At 27.5% G+C, this 13653-nt stretch overlaps 1 protein-coding gene across 7 annotated transcripts in view; it reads right to left on the reverse strand.

Annotated features, from left to right (window-relative positions):
* Positions 1-2308: 2308 nt before the first annotated feature.
* The window catches only part of LOC100202714 (SLAIN motif-containing protein 2), a 45971-nt gene continuing 34626 nt past the window's right edge, over positions 2309-13653 (reverse strand). For all 7 annotated transcript variants that reach the window (XM_065812973.1, XM_065812975.1, XM_065812971.1 and 4 more), the window contains 4 exons: positions 7946-7984; positions 7585-7719; positions 2636-2768; positions 2309-2566 (listed from right to left, as the gene is read on the reverse strand). In XM_065812973.1, coding sequence (XP_065669045.1) covers positions 2467-2566; positions 2636-2768; positions 7585-7719; positions 7946-7984 — 407 coding nt within the window. In that variant the 3' untranslated portion in view covers positions 2309-2466. The remainder of the gene's footprint in view (positions 2567-2635; positions 2769-7584; positions 7720-7945; positions 7985-13653) is intronic.

Here is a 13653-nt window from a genome sequence, read left to right on the forward strand (position 1 = left end):
TATATATATATATGAGAGAGAGAGAGAGAGAGAGCCGGCTCGTGAAACATATTTTATGTGTGCGAGAATAAATTATGCGCCTTTTAGATTTAAATTCCAAGCGAGCTTGCTGGCAAAAAATGTTTTTTTTTTTAAATCATAAAACAATATATACTACAAATTAAATAACTTTCGTAACAATATTATTGATTTTAAACATATTTTTAGTTAGAAAACGGAACACGTCTAACTTTAGATTTTGCAAAATTTAATCTTAAAATATCGATATCTACAGATTCAGCAATGATGTTTTCAATGGAAATTATTGATAAACCATTTAAACGTTCCTGGCCCAGGAACGTTTAAATGGTACTTAATGACTTAACTGTTAATTTGCAACATTTTGATTCAAAAATTTGCCAACGCTTTGTAGTCGCAGAGAAAATATTATACATAGCTTGAATGTATAATGAAGTCCATTGAAATGTACTTAGTACCTTTTGCATTTTTAGTCATAGATCTAGAAAGGCCTATATATTTTGTTTCTAAACAGAATTTTAATTTTGCGCCTTTTTAATGCTGCGCCTGTGTGTTTCGTACACTTCACACACGCTACGAGCCGGCTCTGTATATATATATATATATATATATATATATATATATATATATATATATATATATATATATATATATATATATATATATATATATTTATATATATATATATATATATGTATGACAATGTAAAGCGGTTCTTGATGATAAGGTCTTCTGCAAGTTTCCTGCGTTCTTCTTACAGTTCGTATTACAGAAATTTGTTTATTATTTGTCGGTGATTTTTTATATTTATATTCAATCTTTACAAATCTGTATTATGTAATCGCGAAAATGTATACGATGGAACGAAAATAAATAAAAAAGTTGATATAAGAGCAGAGTTATCTTTATCAATTGAAGCAGTTAAAAGAATATTCTTATTATCAATTAAAAATTGAACCGATATCGGTTTGTTTTGAAGCCATTTTTTTAAAAAACCCAATGAAATAGAATTTCTGGGTTTCTTGTTTGTACTTAAGTTAAGTTTTATTTAAGTTTTGAAAATTATTATTATGACATTGTCATTTTTTGCTAAAATTTTAATATCTTAAACAATTTCGTTATGATATTCATTGAATTTTCTGGAAATCTCCATATCATGCAGTCATTAATATTTGATTTTTTCATTTTAATAATGAATCTAGCATTTAAAAATAAAACCCCAAAACCCACTTTCTGAAATAATAAAAAGTGGGTTTTTTCCAGCTCTGCTTAGAAGCATACGGCATGATAATTAAACATAAAAAATAATACATTTTATAAAATAAATACATTTTAAAAAAACTGAATGTTTAAGGGTTAACACAGTGAGCCAGGTGGTAAACTAAAGTAAAAAAATTACATTTTAAAAAATTACATTATTATATACTATTTTATTGCTTAAATTTTAAGCTATAAAATGGAATATAATAATGCAATTTTTGAGAATGTAATTTTTTTACTTTTGTCCACCGCAAAAAAAAACAAAAAAAAAACGCTTTTATACATTTTAAAAACTTTAACATGTAACTCTAAAACCTTATAATTTATTATAAATATGCAATAAAAAAATTACAACAAAATGAAATATAAATAATCAGCTCATTATTCCAAGTCCTTTCCAAAGCGTATTTAAAATAATTTCTATTAGCACTGAATTCCTTCAAAACAGTTAAACAATTGATAATAAAATAAGAAATTTAAAAAAACAATAATTACTAGCAAATATACATACAGGTTTTAGACACACGCAACCATAAACAATATTAAAAACAAAGATGTTTTTGATCCCTAAATGTATATTCAATTAAATAGAGATTTTTCTTATATCGTTAGCGAAGACCGTTTAACTTATCCACTTATTGTAATCAATTTTACAGGAGACAGTAAAAGCGAATATAAAAAAAATGAGTTTCGAAAAATAAATTTTTATTGAGACATAAAATAATAGTCAAATCAAATATAAATATAAGGTTTATACACTTGTCTTTTTTTCTTTTTTCTAACGATACCAAAATTTTATTTTTATAAAAAGTGGAAGTCAACACTCCTCACAGCCGATATATCAATTGTGGTTATTTAGGTATTTTTTATTATTTATACGATAGCAAAAACCTAAAACCATATACATATAATAAATTATAAATATATTAAAAGAAAAATGCTAAACTAGTTTTGTTGTCGTTTAAGAAATAAACTATTGCTAACAAACGATAAGCAACATAACAAAAAATCGTTCAGATCAAAAGCGTCGTTAAAAAAAATTCCTTTATTTATATAAAAGCACAGGTTATTTACAATTAATCGTTGACATATGAGAAGTATTTTTGTTAAAAAAATATAGTTTAAGTTTCAGAATTATGTACGTTTCAATTAAATTGTCATTTGAAAAAAAAGTTGCGAAATAAAAATCTAGAAATCTGCTTGATAACTTCTTGTAATAACTTGTCCTCTCGGTCGTGCTATAGGACTTGGGCTGACACTTCTTCTGGGTTTAGCAACGTTTTCGTCTCTGATTAAAATAATAATATTAATTGAAAAAGAAAGATATTGAATAAAATTTATGTGTTCAAGCACTAACCTTTTTGGTATCGATCCTGTACTTTTCCTTACATTGGATAAACCTTGCAAACGAGATACTTGGGGGGGTTCTAAACTTTTTCTTGGCGCTACCAATGTTTCTGTAGAAGCAGGAGTTCCTCTTCGACGTACAGCTATAAAAACAGAACACTTAAAAAATTACATAACAACCCTATTAAAATTAAATTAAAACACATAAGTTAAAAAGTGTTTATAGTTATCAAAGTTTTTTTCTTTTTTTTTAGTTCCAAATTTTCAAATCAATGTTCCTAAAGGACTTTATAACTAGTGAATACAATATCTGAATGGCTGAACATATTTTTTCAAAATCTTATAACAAAGCGCGTTATCTAAAAAAATATCGTTTTTTATTCATGGTTTCTTTGGCAAGTTTTTATATTTTATTGAAGGTTAACCAACGAAAAATTAAACTAAAAAAAAAATCATCAGTATTAATCCGCTAAACTACTAAGCTATCACTTATTTAAATCTTTACAGAAATTAAAATTTTTTTTCCATAATGCGGCAACTGCAAGATTATATAAGATATATAAGATTGCCATTAATTTTTACTTTAAAGTAGAATAAAATACGGTAAAGTAAATCTACAAAAGCTTACAGTAAGACAAAAAACATTTTTTATTTGCATGTTACTAAAACCAAGACATAAAAAAAGCAATAAACGACAAAAAAAATCAATTAGTGTTTGTGAAGGTATTTACAGTTGTATATTTGATTATTATTTCTTTTGAGAAGAACATATAAGAATGTGCAGATAAGAGATTTAAGAGAAGATAAATGAAATGTGATGTAGTCACCATCAGTTATCCATCAGACACAAAAAATTGTGACAACTTTTCTATCTGCATAGCCGCATTGTTTGTCTAGGTTTTTTGTTATATACACTGCCGCTCACGGAAGTTAGGACAGTGGAGATTTTTTCGAAAAAACAAAATTAATATATAATTACGTTATAGAATTTTTAATTTATATTAATAAAAATTATATTTTTTATACATTTTCAATATAAAATATATTATTAGTCAGTTTTATGTAATAAAAATGTACAAAAACCATTATAATAACTAAATTTTTTTTTCGTCAAAAAAACCACCCTTTGATTTAATAACTGCTTTAACTATTCTCGGCATTCTTTCAATTAATTTTCTAATTGTTTCTTTTTGAATATTATTCCATTCCTGTTCTATTATGTTCCATAAATGAGATTTTGATGTTGGACATACAGTTCTAATTTTTCTATCCAGTTCATCCCATAGTAACTCAATGGGGTTGAGGTCTGGGCTTTAGGGAGGCCAGGTCATTACACGTAATACATTTTCAGCTTTTTTTGATTCTAAATAATTTCTACATAATAATGCAGTATGTTTAGGGTCATTATCATGCATCAGAATAAAATTATCTCTGATTAATCGAAGTCCCGAAGGGATTGCACTTGTTTCCATCTCTATAATGTTCTGCTTTCATTATACCATCAATTTTATGCAAATATCCCACTCCATCCAGAGAGAAACAACCCCAAACTATGCCTTCACCATGTTTTACTGTTGGAACCAGACATTGAGTTAGCATTTTTTCTTCAGCAGATTTTCTAACGTAAACTCTTCGCTTATTTCCAAAAACTTCAAATTTTGACTCATCGGTCCAGAGTACTTGTTTCCATTCATCCTCGTCCAATTTTTGTGGAGCTGTGCCCAACGGAATCTCTTCTGTCTATTAACTTTTCGTAGATATGGTTTTCGGATAGCAACACGACCATGCAAATTAGCTTTTTGCAATCTTCGTTTGATTGTACTGACATAAACTTTTTTTTCTCGATTACAGTTGAAAATAGCTGTTATTTGTGGAGCAGTTAACATTCGATTACACTTACTGATGATTTTTATACGCCGGTCATCAGTTTTTGTTGTTATGCGAGAAGGACCTGGACAATTTCTGTCTTCCAAATTTCCAGATTCTCGATATCGAAGAATCGTATAGCTAACTGTTGATTTACTCAGATTTAATTTTTCAGCTATTTTTCTAACTGTATAGCCTTCTTAAAGCAAAGTGAGTATTGCTGTCCTTTTTTCAACACTTATTGGCTTACCTTTAGGCATATTTTTTTCAATATTTTGAATTTACACTAAAAAAATAATTTTTAGTTTTACCTTTGAACTTCTGCACTTGAAATTTTTAAAACACTAACACAAAATACACAAAATATCTGCAAAAACACAGTAAACAATAGAAATACTTGTTAAATGACAAACTTAAAAGATTTGAGTTGATAATGTAAAATACAGGTTCATACATGACCTTCAATATGTTTCTGCGTTCTCTGTTCATTTATTTAAAATGATAAGACTTTTACTTGTGAGTACAATTTATGTTATTTTAAATGTTAGTTATTTTAATATATTTACATTAAAATAACTTAATTTAGAATTTTTTTGATACAAATTTTATTTAACTTGATTTATTTTTATATAAACATAAATTTTACTAATATAAGTAAATAATTTTATAACGTAATTACATTTTAATATTGTTCTTTTAAAAAAATATTTTTTGTCCTAACTTCCGTGAGCGGCAGTGTATTTTAACATCTCATAAGGTTTTTTGTTATATGTTTTTACATCTCATAAGGTTTGTTATATGTTTTTACATCTTATAAGGTTCGTTATATGTTTTACATCTCATAACGTTTGTTATATGTTTTATTTCATCTCATAAGGTTTGCTATATGTTTTTACATCTCATAAGATTAAGAGAATTTTGATCCTGTTGGCCTTGGAAAAGTGAATGTATGTATAACATAGACAATTTTTAAAACAAAAAAAGAAAAAGAACGAAAAGATGAACTTTTTTACCATAATAAACGTCTTTCATACGTTAATGTTGACAGTCCTAAACTCAAATCTTAAGGAAATGTATGTTATGAAGTCCCGACAGACGGCTATTTTGTTGAGAGATCATTAACGATGTTCAATGCACAGCTAAAACTGCACTGGTTTTTTTATTTAAAAAAAAAATTGAAGCAATAACTTCTTTTTTTATTTCTTGAAAAAAATAAAAAAGTAATTGAGAAACAGAAAAACTGCTGAAAATTATTGATGAGTACAAAGAAAATAAAGATAAGCAATGTTATATGCAAGCATTGTTAAAAAAATGTTTTAACTAATATCTGGAATTTATAAATCAGAAGCTTGTGTCCCTGTTTTAGTAATCAGTTTATAAAATAAGCTGTGATTACCAGGTTTACAATAGCGCTTAAAAATTTGTAAGTCAATATATAAATATGGCAGCATTTATGGATAAAACTGCAGAATACAGATTATACATACTGAGTGATTTTGATTCTTTCATTGAGATCTTGCCAAAACAACATTCAAGTTTGGTCAATTATATGTTCTCTGACTGGTCAAGTTATAATATCTTGAATTATAAGTCCCTTGATTGGTCAACTTTTTATATCTTGAAATATAAGGTCTGGTCTGGTATAAACTGGTCAGGTTTTAACTGGGCATGTGTGCTTATTAAGTCAGAATATTGCATAAAATCTATATTAAAAAGGTTGATAACATTAAAAATGTGAAGGTTTTTTTTTAGAATTCTTGAGAACCTGCTGCCAATTCTCAGGAATTTAAACATAAGCCTTCATATTAACCTTAACCATGTCATGATCTCATTCCATATAAGAATGACCTTGTAAAAGAAATGACACTTTAATAAATCTAAAGTATCTTTGAAAGTGGACCATCCAATGCAAGAAATGGACATCCATCGCAAAAAAATGTATTTCAGAAACTGTCAAAAAAGATGATTAAAAATAAAATGGAAAAAAGTAGCGCAAACATTGTCAGCTCGCTTTTTTTCTTTTGTTTTAAGATACAGAATGAAATAATTTAAACTGTCTTTGGTGATACAAATCATTAGTTAATTTATTTATTAGACAGTGTCAATTTGCCACTGGCAAGTCCTTATAAAAATTAAAAGCAATAGCATATAATGTACTTGAGCTTTTTGCTTATTTTTGCAGTTGAGTTACTTCTATAAAATCAACTGTATTTTACAGCAGAAAGACTTTTTTCTTGTGTGAAACTCATGTTCTGTTTCGAGATTATGCTTTCTTTTTTTAATTTTGATGTCTTCATCAACTGCATTTGAAATCTCTTGATCAAGTGTTTTATTTAGAACAAACTCATCACAAGCTGAGCATGTGTTTTTTCAAAGAAAACCAAACCCATGTTTAAAACTATTGTTAAAAACTACTCTGTATGTTGCATATCCTATTTTAATAGCTGGGTAAGCCTGCTCAAAAGTTTTGAACATTTTAAAGACATTTAAATTTTCAGATAAACAAGTTTTTAGTTTTTCCGAGAGCATGAGAAGACCTATGTCTCTCTATATATGGTTTTGGATAAATTCTCTGTCACTTGCTGTTAAATTGTATGGCCAATTTTTGTGTTTACCTCTGCCATCAATTGGGAGTGACCTGAAAGAATATAATTACAGAAAACATAAACCCAAAAAATATTACTAACTTTTTTTAAATTCTCTTTTAAAACTAGATAATAATTTAAATAAAAGACTTATTTTATTAACATTTCACAATTATAGTTACACAATATCCTATAAAATATTGCATAAAAATGGTTATAAAGACCAGTTTAGTCATATTTAAAGCCTTTTTAAATATTTTGATTTTAAAGAAAAGATAAAGAAGGTGATTAAGATAAAGATACACAAAAAAGAAGATCACAGAATAGTAGTGAAATAAAGTAAGTAAAGTAAGTAAGTAGTAAGTAACAAAGTGGCAAATAATAGGCATCAATGAATCAATGATAATTTATTCTTTTCTTAATGAAAAAAACTTTTTTTCTTAACCCATTTCTCATAATTTTATTTATAAAATTAGTCAAACTTTAATAATAAGATTGCATAAGTTACCTGAATCATTTACACAACTCTCTGAAACACTTTTATGCATAGTTGAAGGACTACTACTTAATTTTAATTGAGTCATTGAACCACGAGGCTTAACTAAGTTGCTTTCACTAGCAATTTCAGGATTACGACGTGGAACTATAAAGAATAAGAAAAAAATTAATAGTAAACTATAAAAAAAGATAAAAACTGCTGGTGTGGTTTTCAGATAACAACATGGATAAAAAATTGCTTTCTTGTGTGGTTTTCAGATGACAACATGAATAAAAATTGCTTGTGTGGTTTTTAGATGACAACATGGATAAAAAATTATTTAAAAGAATTACTAAGATAAAAAAATTATTTAAAAAAAAATTGAAAATACCTGGTTTTGATATACGCGAACCTCGACCTGCATCATTATCTAAAGAATACTTAAATTTCTAATTAATCGTTATTTTTTTTAACATTAAAAATTTTCTAATCAATGGTTGGTTTTTAACATTAAAAACGTAATACTATCAAATACAAATTGGTATAGCTACTTATTTTAGTATAGAGAAAATTCCATGAAAATTTTGCTTTGAGGTAAAATAATAAGTCAAACAAGAACTTTCAAAAACAAATAAAAATCTTTTAGTTTTGTTTTGCTTGATAATGCTTGAAATCATCAGATGTTAAGCATTACAACAAGTGTCAATATAGTCAATATAGTGTACATATAGTCAAGTCAAATATTTAAATAATAAGAACAACTTAATGTAAAGTAGGCTTTATCATTTACAACAAAAAAGTATGAACTTTTTAATAACTGCCTACATTTTGAACAAAATTTTTAAAATGTTAGTGATAAGATATTTTTAAAATTCTCTTTTTTTAGAGTGTTAAGGTATTTGACAAGACCTCTTTTGCTAAACAACCAAACTACTTTGTTTTTTTAATCAAACATCTTCACTTCCAACAAGGCAGCAAGCAACCACTATTAGAGTTGACTAGAGTCAACTCTAATAGTGGTTGCTTGTAACCGGAAGAGAAAAGATTAAGTCACTGGAAGAGAAAAGATGAAGTTTATTAAGCAAGAAAATGATTAACAGACAACTAAAAAGATTGCAAATTATATGAATCAGGAAAGCACTATAAAAACTGCTTGATTCTAAGGGTTTTAGGTTTCTTCAAACTCTATTAACATGTATAGGTATGAGCTGGTATGCATTGAAAATAAAATCCTAAGCATTTCTTTGTAGTCCAAAATTGATATTTTCCAAAATAGTGTTAAAAAACTATACTTTTATTATTTTAACTATCACTCATAATAAGTATCATTGACACCTACATGAAACATTCCATTGTCATTTTCTTCAAAATGTTCTTAAGTTAATATATAATAATACCTTTAATAGTTTCTCTAATAAAGCTCTTAAAGTGGTTGATGACTTGTTTAGAAAAATTAACTGTTAATATTTTAATAAAAATTTTATCTTTATTTTAACTACTTTTTATAATGTTTTTACTTTATAAACATTTATTTTTATTAATAATAAAAGCAGATATTACTTTAAAAATCTACCCAAGATAAATATTACACATCAAATGGCTCATCTTTCAAGAAAAAAAAATTATAATGAATCCTGAGATTCAGTTTGTTTTTGTTGCTGTAGCAAAACAGACAACTACTCTCTTCGTAGTATGCCATCATTGTTGACACTAGTTCAAGACTATGTACACAAAGGATTCAGTCTTGGTATAAACACACTTCCCACTGGACTTTGTTGCCATGGCAAAAATGCTCTCTATGCTAAAAAGGTTATTATATTTTATAAATATTTTATTAACTTATTAAATTTTTTCTAAAATATTTCACTAAAAATATAAATAATCTTGTTCACAGCAAGGAAAGCCTATGAAAATGATTGAAGAGGTTTGGAAAAGTGGAAGAGAGTTACTTAAAATTGGAAGGGTTGCTCCAACTGACGATCAATGCCTATGTCTAATTTGTACCAGACAAGCGCATTCTGCAATTTCTGCACAGATTGTTTTTAACTAGTTGGAAAGGGCATTAGGCACCCATGCACCAGAAACAATACCCTTAAAAACATACTTTTTGGCATATCAGTAAGAGATTTTACATAATTTTATATGTTTTTTACAAGTATCTATTAAAACATTAAACCTCAGAATAACAAAACAATTTATTATAGAGCCATGGTGGAAAACACACTTGTTGTTACTGTACTGGTACAATAAGCTCATCCAGTGACTTGAGAATTTTTGCTATTTTAAGTTCAGATTACTAGCATTGAGCACTATACTTTGTAGAATATAATTAAAATTATTTGTGTATGTATGTGTGTGTATATATATATATATATATATTTATAATTCACCTCCCACAGGTCGAGAAGGCCACTACAGATGAGGAGGCTACTCATGGTTATAAGCCTCTCTCAACTCTACAACTCCGAAACACGAACCTTGACGAACAAGGCTGCTGCGCTGAGCAACAAGTTGAGTACGGTACTACCAGGGGCGTGGTGGGAATCAAACTCGGAACCTCTCGCTTATGAAGCGAGCGCTCTACCACAACACCACTACCGCATTAAATATATATATATATATATTTATATATATATATATACATATATATATATATATATATATATATATATATATATATATATATATAAACTGCAGCAGTTGCCAAATTTTTTACCCAAAATCTCGGTTTTTAATTTCAAAATTTGAAAACCTAAAATAATTAAAAAATTTTATTCTCATTATTTTTACATAAGGGTCAACACATTTACTGTAAAAGGTTGAAAAATGACTTGTTGCAAAAAGATATTTTGGTTAAACTTGAACTTATTTCATAAGTTATACCTTATGAAATATCATTCATAAGATGATGCATTTAAAATGCTGCATTTGACACATTAAATTTACGATAAATATTGTTTTATAAAAAATGCCAATTTTTTTTTTCAGTATTCTCAATACTGTCATATTGAGAATACTGACAATGAAGATATTGTTTTCGAAGAAAATTCTGAGTACATAAACAGACAAGTTCCAAAAAATTCATTGAATATGAAAGAAGTTGCATTAGCATCATTACCATATTGTGTATCAAGTAGAGCAACTGCTGCTATTTCAACACTAACACTGAAAGCAGCTAAAGAGGCAGGCATTCTTAAAAAGAGTGTGACTGACAATGAAACAGTGACAGATCACAAGAAAATTCTCTAAATTGAAGGTTATGAAACAATGAAAATCTGAAAATGGTAAAACGATAAAAAAAAGATGGGGCTCAATGTATAATGTTTGATGGGAGAAAGGACGATACAAAATTTTCTTGGATTAGAGAAGATGGAAAATTTCACCACACAGTTGTACAAAAAGATCACTATTTGGTTTGTGCAGAGCCAAGTGGTTTATATATGTATCATTTTACAAATGACAAAGAAAACAGATCTAAATTTATTACCCCATCAGAGCATATAGCAGAACATATATATAAACAGATTATAGAACATGGTATGGAATCAATTCTAGTTGCTGTTGGCTGTAATTCTACCAATGTTAATATAGGTAAATGTTTGATAATAAATATAGGCAAACATTTGATGTTAAATGCCATTTAAATAATGCCATATATGTGAAATGCCATTTAAATAATGCCATATATTTAAACAATATTTTTTAGGCTGGAAGGGAGGTATTATTCATTTTTTAGGTTAACAACATTAAACCAAACTTATTTGGACAGCTTGTGCTTTTCACACAAATGAACTGCCTTTGAGGTACTTAATGTAAAATATTGACAGAAAAACAATTTCAAACAATACTTTTTCTGGCAATATTGGTAAACTATTGGGTCCCTATTGCCAATGATTTCAAAATTTCCACTAAAGTAATTCAAAATACAGATATTGAAATTAATTTATTAGATATTGATAAAGGTACTTTAAAAAATTTATCTAGTAATTAAAGATAGCTATACTGGATACCAAAAGCTATTGAAGATAAAAGAATGCCAAACGATTTAAAAGAAATTCAAATTAGTCCCACAATCACGCATGCTGGTTAAACTTGGCAAGTAGGCTTTGCAAAATCTTGTGTTCACAGCATGGACTAAACAAAAACAATGCTGAGAATTTAAAACACCTTGTACAGTTCTGTGTTGGTGTATATTCTGTATTATGATAAGAAATTTTTTATTTAGTTTGATAATCATTTTGTGTGTTTGTACGCATGTGCGTATGTGTGTGTGCGTGGATAATTTTATTAACAAAAAATGTTTAAGTAAAACAAAAATGGACTAATGGACCATACCATATTATCAAACATTTGTCCGAAAAATAAACTTAAATATTCACAAATCAGTTTTGTCCTATGTTTGATGCCTAGAATGCTCACAGCGAATCCATACTTCAAGCACAACTTTGTAGCAAAGATAAAGAAGAGAGGATGTTTGCAATAAAGACAATACTTTCAATAAGAAATTTAAATTCTCTAGGAACTGTTAGATTAAGAAAAATTCCAAAAATTAACATGGATGCTGAAACTATTATCAAACTGATTGATTAGAGTACTGATTGACTAGAGTACTGACAAACCTTTGCTCACATGCAAGCTTAGTAAAAAAAGAACTTATTAAGTTCTTAGAAATCCAGATGAAAGTTCCAGAATTTCATGTTAACGGACAATCCATAGAAAGAATTATGAAAGAAGTTACAAGAGCTTCTGACATTAAGGACAGTTTACAGACAAGAACGACAGGACAAATTTATAAAGACAACAATGGGTCACAGAGAACTTCTTCCTGTTTTAGAATCTAAACAGAATTTGCTTAAGCTTTTTTAAGTAATCTAACTTTGTTGAACTTATTATTTAAAAATGTTGTTGTGTAATTAGTATAATTAGGTAAATATAAATAAATGATTTTTTTTATTTCTAGTTGGTAGTATTTGGAGTGGCAGTTGAGGAACCTTTTGAAATGTTTTTTCTCTACATTACAGTCATGTAATATTTTCTCTATGTTACAGTTATATAATATTGTTATGCAAGATATTACAGCAAAGTATAGCAAAAATAACGTCTTTGGAAATTTTTAAAATCATAAGTTTTTAAGCTAAAATGACTGTCTAGGTATCTAATAAGGGGTATTTTGAATTTAGGATTCGATTGAAGATGTTTTTGAGTTAATTGGAATAACCAATCAAAAGCTGCAGCAAACCGTGTATACTGCACTTTATGCCAAAAACCTTGGGTGTATATATGTATGTATATGTATATATATGTAAATATATATATATATTTTTTTCAGAGCAAACATCCAAGGCTGTACATAAAAATTTAACAAAAAACATTGAAGCACTATGTCATTGCAGAGACCAACAAAAACCACGAATTGAAGCTTAAAAAAGTGGCTTCTATGAGAATATAAACTAATTAAATACATGCATGTTTTAACTTTATTTATATAATATATGTGATCTCATTGTTTAATTTGGAAAAAAAAATTGTTTTCTATCCATTTTATTTTGCTTTGAAACCTGTAATGTATAGAACAGATCTAAAAAAATTATTCTTGTAGCGCATTAGTTATAAAGTTATAAAACTATTAAGGGTATTATTATATTGTTATTAACCACATTTTAAAGAAAAAGGCATTTTTCACTTTACAAATTAAAGTGAAAATTGCCAAATTAAAATGAAAAAATGCCAAATTAAAGTGAAAATAGTATTAGTAGGTTAAGTTGGCCAAATTTCACTTGAAAAGAATCTCACTTCAGCAGAAGTAAGATCCTTTTCAAACTCAAATGCCCCTTCTAAGCAATCAGAGAGTGTTGGCTTCTTATCAAGAAAAAGAATAAATGGTAGTATCATCAGCAAATAATGCCGACATAGATGTGAAAAATTCTGAACAAGAACAAGGATAGAAGTTTTTTTCAGTTAATCTTTATTGCAAAAATCTAGATTTCCTATATTTATATTATTATATTCCTATATTTATACTATTATATTCCTATATTTATGAATGTTATTATATTTCTATATTTATGAACGGTAATGTACTCAATGAGTCATCTACCT

This window comes from Hydra vulgaris, chromosome 12 (assembly GCF_038396675.1).
Source record: "Hydra vulgaris chromosome 12, alternate assembly HydraT2T_AEP".
NCBI classification, from domain to species: domain Eukaryota; kingdom Metazoa; phylum Cnidaria; class Hydrozoa; order Anthoathecata; family Hydridae; genus Hydra; species Hydra vulgaris.